The sequence below is a fragment of the Syngnathus floridae genome, chromosome 4 (assembly GCF_059516105.1).
Source record: "Syngnathus floridae isolate MCC-2025c chromosome 4, RoL_Sflo_1.0, whole genome shotgun sequence".
NCBI classification, from domain to species: Eukaryota; Metazoa; Chordata; class Actinopteri; order Syngnathiformes; family Syngnathidae; genus Syngnathus; species Syngnathus floridae.
In genome coordinates this window covers 75,444-82,127 of record NC_142416.1, presented here as the reverse complement: position 1 = coordinate 82,127, position 6,684 = coordinate 75,444, and the positions used below count along the sequence as shown (strand labels likewise).

Below are 6,684 nucleotides of genomic sequence, written 5' to 3'. Positions count from 1 at the left end.
GACATGAAATAGGAAGTGTTTAACATAAATGTTATGGCTACTCACCATTGTAGCTCGCTCCTGGTCAATGATATGAGCCTCTTCTTGCAGTGGAAAACTTGCAGCCAACAAACACCGTGGAACCTAAAGGAATGAAATTAAACATTAACATTTCGCCTGGACCAACATTCACACGTACAACGCAACGCGGCTACACTTCTGCTATTACAAACGTAAATCTCCTTAAACACAACGAGTGTTACTTACCGTGTACGCTCTAGGCAAAATTAGATGTGATGCAATTCCAAATCTATCTGAAACGGCAGTTAAAAGTAGAGTTACATCAAGTTTTCTTTTTTAATCAACACAATCATTTACAACCGTTGACCAGAAAGAATCGTCGAAATTCGACGTCCCCCACAAACGCCACGCTCACTCGCTTTTCAGGGCAACAAAAGTACTTCTTTTTAAAAACGATGAGTTGTACTTACCGTGTACGCTCTGGACGGTCCAGTTGCAAGCAGAAAATAAAAATATTTCTCTTGTTAGTCGTATGTTACCATCCGCTGTGTCTTTGTCAACATCGCCGCCATTTTCCTACTTCCTGCTGCGAGCCACGCCCACGGATTTAAATTTGGGCGGAAGCTCTTTCCATTGGCGTCGTTTTCGCGTATAGCAAATCCGATTGGTTGGGAAGGGGGCACGGTTATGCAGCCGAGGGGTCCTGTGATCGGTGGGATGTAAAGTAGGCGTCGACGTCACGTCCGCGTCACGTGACCACGACGTGGCAGACGTCATATAGCAACCGCTGTTTTGTTTAGTAGACTTACAGTTGTTATGCATTGACATAATGGCGCACACACCAAATAGATTTAAATAAATTAAATAATTCTTCTGCCCACTCTCTTTTAAACAAGTTAACTCTCCCCGCGGATTTGAATTCCGGCGAAAGTTACGCCCATCGACGTCACGTATGTCACGTGACCACGACGTGGCAGATGTCATATAGCAACCGCTGTTTTGTTTAGTAGATTTACAGTTGTTATGCATTGGCATAATGGTGTGCACTCAAAATAGATTTAAATAAATTAAATATTTCTTCTGCCCACTCCCTTTTAAACAAGTTAACTCTGCCCACGTCCATTGACGTCTTGTCTGCGTCACGTGACCACGACGTAGCGACGTCATATAGTAACCGCTGTTTTGATCAGTAGACTTAGTTATTATGCGTTGACATAATGGCGCACTGGTTAGCATGGCCACCTCTTAAGCATGATGTTGCGGGTTCGACGCCTGATCAATGTTAGCATGGAGTGAGCTGAAGTGCATGGCGCTGAAGATTTGAATCTTTGAAATGCGCTGAGGTCTGACATATCAGGCAGAATGGTTTGCCATCACGTTCAACAAAAAATAGAAACTTTCCCACTCTGATTAAAACGTCCTGTGTTCATCTACGTATTTTCGTTTTGCTGTGCATCTTTTCCCTGCCATTTCGAGAGCCCAATTGACACTCATAGTTTAAAGAAATGTGTTTGCCCATCCTACTTTGTGGAATTTCACCACATGCGCTTTTGACCAAAATACCAAACCGAACTCAAGTGAAGCCAACACGCACAACCCCCCCCCCACACACACACACAAATGTTGATATGAACATAAAAGAGCCGCATGCGGTTCGGGAGTTGCGGCTTGGCCAAACCTGTACTATACAACTTTATTTGTATAAAATTTTCACAACAGCTGTCACACAAACAAAGCGGGAAAAACCGAAGACGTGCGTGTTCCGCCCACGCTGGATTTATTTGCACCTTTGAAAAGACACCGTATTGCCGCAGATGTGGCAAAGAGTACTTTTGGGCATCTGAGACGGAAGGATGTCCAAAGCATCACGTCACCTGCTCTGGTAGGCATGGTGGTGGGACGTTGAGGTCAACCGCTTTGGGGTTGGCTGAATCTTTGATCGCAGGATGCCACACACTTGAAGACAGAAGCAGAAAAGCAGAGCTAAATGCAAAATGTACTCACCGGTGACTCCAATTTTTTTCCCCCCTGAAGAAACAGCTGGACGGGTGGCCCCGGCTGGCCAGTGGGACTCTTGTTATTCTGACCCTTTTTAGTGCGCGTTTGGGGCAACAACCGTTTTTTGTGGCGCTCTTTTCTGGTTCAAAAGTGCCCTGCATGTGAATTTGCTTTTCCTGCCTTCTGATTGGATGAGCGCCGGTGTGACGCGGTGCCTCTGTCACCGTGGCGGGGGGTATACGTTGGCATCGGAGCGTCTGCCAACGTCTGAGACCGGCTGGCAGTGTATCGGAGGTGTCGAGTGCGGTGCCGATGGAGCTCACTCACCAGCTGGTGTTAGGGCCACAGAATGAAGGCCAAGGAGAAGAATAGAAAGAGAAACAGAAACTTCTCCTCCAATTGTTTGATTTGTCTCTTCTGAGCTTCGATGAATTCTTTCAGCTCTTTGTTCCTCTAGGACGGACAAATGGAAAGTGGCATTCAAAAGCCAGTAAGCGTGCAAGTAAGTGCCGGGCTGGCTTTGGGCCCTTACCTGTTGCGCGCTGTGCAGCAGATCCATTCTCTCTTGGAGGATGCAAGCGTCGCGCTCCCTCAACTCGCACATCAGGGCTCGCTTCCATTGGTCCACGTAGCTCCTAAGCTCTTCTCTCTGATCCGCCGTCAGCACGTCATTCACGCCAGCGTGGCTGGCTTTTTCGCCGTCCGTGGCGGGGCAGTCCCGCTGCGGTAGCGCCTCGTACAACATGGCCTCCAGCTCCAGGATCCTCTGGGCCGCAATCCTCGTCCATCAGTGGTCCGGCGGGAGATTTGAGGGCGGCTTACCTTATGAGCCTAGTCCATGGAACACTTCCTGAAGTCCAACTCTTCATCCAGGTAGCCCTTCTGCTTGCAGAACATAGAAGAGCCCAAAGGCACAGCGTCAACAAGCTTCTTTCAGCGCAAAGCCTTCCAAAAGTCACATTTGAGCCGCCGAGTCTCGTGGAGTGCGAACATAAGGAGTTCGACATACACTTACGGCGTTATAGCCCAGGATGTCCAGCTTCTTCATCAGATCACTGATGACGATGTCCGGGGGAAAGGCGCAAGGAGCAATGTAAGGTGTTCTGGGACCTCGGGTTAAGGTTAGGGTTGCGAGGGACGCCTTACGTACGCTCACGCCCTCGGCCTCGCAGTAGATCTGCAAAGGGCTGAGGCCGTCTGGGAAACGGACTTGCAGAAACTTCAAGACGGGGGAGCGCCACTCCCTCTCCTGAAAGGCAGAGGCATGCATCCGTCCGTCCGTCCGTCCGTCACATCTCTGGCCTCAACACGCTTGTGCGAGTCTTCCCACCTCCAGCTCCAGGATGCGGAACTCAAGCAGTTCGTTTTGGTCTCGGATATCCTGGATGTGCTCTTTCAGACGCGCTTCTTCCGCCTCCATCCGCCTGACCTGAAAAGACAGTCAGACCTCATCTGCGGGGCTTCCCGACGGGTGTGACGCCAAGCGACTCCGCCCAGCGCCTTTCTTTCCGTCACCTTTTCGGCCAACTGCTGATTGCTCTGACGCAGCAGCTGCTTCTCCTCCACCCACTTGACATTCTAGAAGAGACAAACGCGTGGACAGCTTTGGAATGTTGTGTCATTTTCATCCACAAATTCTTTGGTTGACTGGAAAATGACATTTGCTTTTCTCCGCATTTTCCCAGCCACATTCGGGGGGGGGGGTTGGTCCAGTAATGCCAGACGAATGAGTGACTGAAGAATGTAGCTATTTTGTCTGAGAAAAAGGTGTGCTCATTGATGAGCTTACCTGTCCTTGTTGCTTCAGCGCTGACTCCAGATCTGCTACTCTGCTTTGATAGTGACCCATTTCTACCATCAGCTTTTCTCTGGTCTGAAAGGAGGAGGAGGGAGGCTCCTCCTCCTCCTTTCAGACCAGAGAACACCCGAGGCTGGGTGAGAACGGGGAGGCTGCGACCCGGCCGGGGGTTGCGGGAAGGGGCGCCACCTTGATCTCCTTCTCGGCGTCGTAGTCCCCTTCGCTGGTCTGGGCTAGCAGAGCGTAGGCTCGTTGCAGCGCTTGATATTCTTGCGTCAGCTGGCGGTAGCGAAGCTCCGCCTCTTCATGCACACACCAATGCAACACAGCACTAGTACCAGAATCAGTCAGACCGGCGACAAAGCACCCGCGACGCAAAGACGAGTCCGATTCCAGGCTGAAGAGGAATGTTTGGTGCCAATACGCTGGCAGAAATGGCGGGCTACCTCTTCGGGTTCCGTGTCGGGGGTTCTGTCGGTGTGAAAAGACAAGGACGATCCGTCCGAGTCCACCAACACGTCTTCGTCGTAGCCGTAAAATGTTTCGATGACCTGCGGGCGCGGAAGCAAACATCTCTCTGAACAAACTGAAGCGACACCTCACGATGAATCGACGAGAGGAACGATAGCGAGAAAAAGGCCATTTCATCTTGCGCAACACCAAGCAGCCGCAAACAAACAGACTCACCTTGCAGGACCTCACGCTTTGTTCCTCCTCAGAGATTCTCGACGTCGGTATCGTAGCAGCAAATCTCTCTCCTGTCGACACAAATAATCCGCCTTTGAGATTCTTTGGATGCAAAGGGAACGAACGGCTCCGGCGCAGAAACAAACGCGACTCACAATGACATTTCTGACATGAGCTCCTGTCTCCAGAGCCTGAAAAACACGTCACCGGCGATGATTGGAGGGACGCTCGTCTTTTCCAAAAGTGACAACTACAGGGTGTGTCAGGGTTTTCCAGATTATCTTTATCGTATCATTATGTTGCTTTGACTTTGACTGCAACCTGTAATAAATAATATTATTTATCCCTTATTTATCCCTATCGCTTATCCCTTCCTACACAAAGTCGTAAAACACCCCTTGCTATGTTTTGACTAGAGGTCAAGGGCTTCCTCTATTCAATCCACTCTTACACCCACCCTGTTTCTCTTAATTAAAATGCTCGTGCAGGAGCCGAGAGTCAGACTTCATTCGTACAACGGATGGACTCTCCACCTGCAGGTGTCCAAAAGAACTTACTTGTCTCCCGTGTGGTTCTTGCAAAATAAGTTGGAGCGAGCGCAACTCTAACAGGGTGCATTTTGCCACTAGCTGCCTACGGACAATGATGTCGCCCTCGCGGCTCATGGTTGACGGGCTGAGCAGCCGGGCAAGTCCGTCGTTTTCAGCGCACAGCGAGTGGCAAAGGCGCTGACAAAACGGGAGCTTTGAGCTGCTGAAAACGGCAAAACAAGTCTAAAGCGTGTTCAAACGCGTGCGCACAATGCTCCTGCTTGAAAGGTCGGAATTTAAGGGGCCAATTTTTTGGATGGCGGCCGCCGGCCAAGCTTTGGACGGAAAAGGTTTCCTGGCGACAGCGAGCGAGCGTGGCGCTGCCGTACGTGCACCGAGTCGCCTGCCTGAAGACCTTGGACAAGTCGTCGATGATGTGCCGCTGCTCCACAACTTGAAGGAACTCCATTTCACCGTCCTGCTGGCCGCAACCGCGGTCCAGGTCATTGAGCGAACTAGGCCTTCTCTGTGGAACACAAATGCAGTGGACTCTGTTGGCACGCCGCCGTTGTCCGCGTCGACTTACCAAGCTTGCCATCTCCTCGTTCTCCTGGGTGACAAAGCGCACTTTGTTTTCAAGGCGACACAGCACCAGCGAGAGTTCTTCATTCTTCCTGCTCAGGCGTTTGTTTTTGTACAGGAGTGGCAGAAACTGGCTTTCTGTTTCTCTCAGTCGCTTTAGCTGCAAGCATGAAGTGCGGGATGTGAAAGACGCACAACACGCGGGCCAGAACGTATCCATTCCTTTTGCATCGGTTTGAACGGAATCGTGGCTTTGGCTCCCAATAAAAGACATCTACCAGGCAACCGACTCGACGCGCCGCTCAACTAATAAGCAAGCGCAATGGGTGCCTCGCTGGATGGCGCGCATCAAACGTAGCGCAAACCTTCAAGCGTGCCGTCAATAAATTACCAGTTCATTGCGCTCTTCAGAAAGCAGGGCGTTTCGATCCTCCAGGTTCCTGATGACTGCGCTGAGCTCAGCGATTTTCAGATGAAACCGTCGCGTGTCCCGATCCTCCTGAGACTGAAAACGCCCCGCAACACACACACACAAGCACTCGTTCAAAGTTCAAAACTGTTTTTGTGCTACCTTCCTCCAGCAACGAACTAAGTCATGCGTACTGCAAGTGTGTGATGAGGTGGCTTACGCAATGAAGAGGATTGCTAGTAGCGGCGTTGACCCCACTTCCAGGGTAGTTTAGGCCCGCCCTTTGGGAATCCCTCAGGGCAGCGATCTGCTGCTCGGCAGCCTGAGTCTGCAGCTGAAGGCGGTGGACGTGGCCGGCCCCAGGGCTTCATCCAAAACACTAACCGCTCTGTCTTTCAGCTTGATCTCATCCGTCTGGATGTACAAACGGGGAGCGCTCAGGCAGGCGGGCAAACTCATTTGCCAGAATTGTGACAAAAACAAAGAGAGCAACCGGCCAATTTTTTTTCTTGAATCGACTGGAACACCTTTGCTGTGACAAAAGCGAAGCGAGCAACCGGACATTTTCTTCTTGTGAAATAGAATAGAATAGAATGCCTTAGGTGTCATTGCACTGCAGGTATACAACGAAATTGGGAACATAGCCACGCACCGCGCATCTGATCAGTCCTACCAGTCGG

The 6,684-nt window shown here is 50.7% G+C and overlaps 1 protein-coding gene across 1 annotated transcript; it reads right to left on the bottom strand.

The window, feature by feature from the left end:
- Positions 1-1,778: 1,778 nt before the first annotated feature.
- LOC148398541 (janus kinase and microtubule-interacting protein 3-like) lies at positions 1,779-3,847 on the bottom strand. The gene is made up of 6 exons (XM_088372506.1): positions 3,788-3,847; positions 3,514-3,576; positions 3,014-3,427; positions 2,531-2,880; positions 2,326-2,451; positions 1,779-1,956 (listed from the first exon to the last, which is right to left on the bottom strand). The coding sequence occupies exons 1-3, from the start codon at positions 3,845-3,847 to the stop codon at positions 3,302-3,304; spliced, it is 249 nt and encodes an 82-aa protein (XP_088228632.1). The 3' UTR covers positions 1,779-1,956; positions 2,326-2,451; positions 2,531-2,880; positions 3,014-3,301.
- Between the last annotated feature and the right edge of the window lie 2,837 nt (positions 3,848-6,684).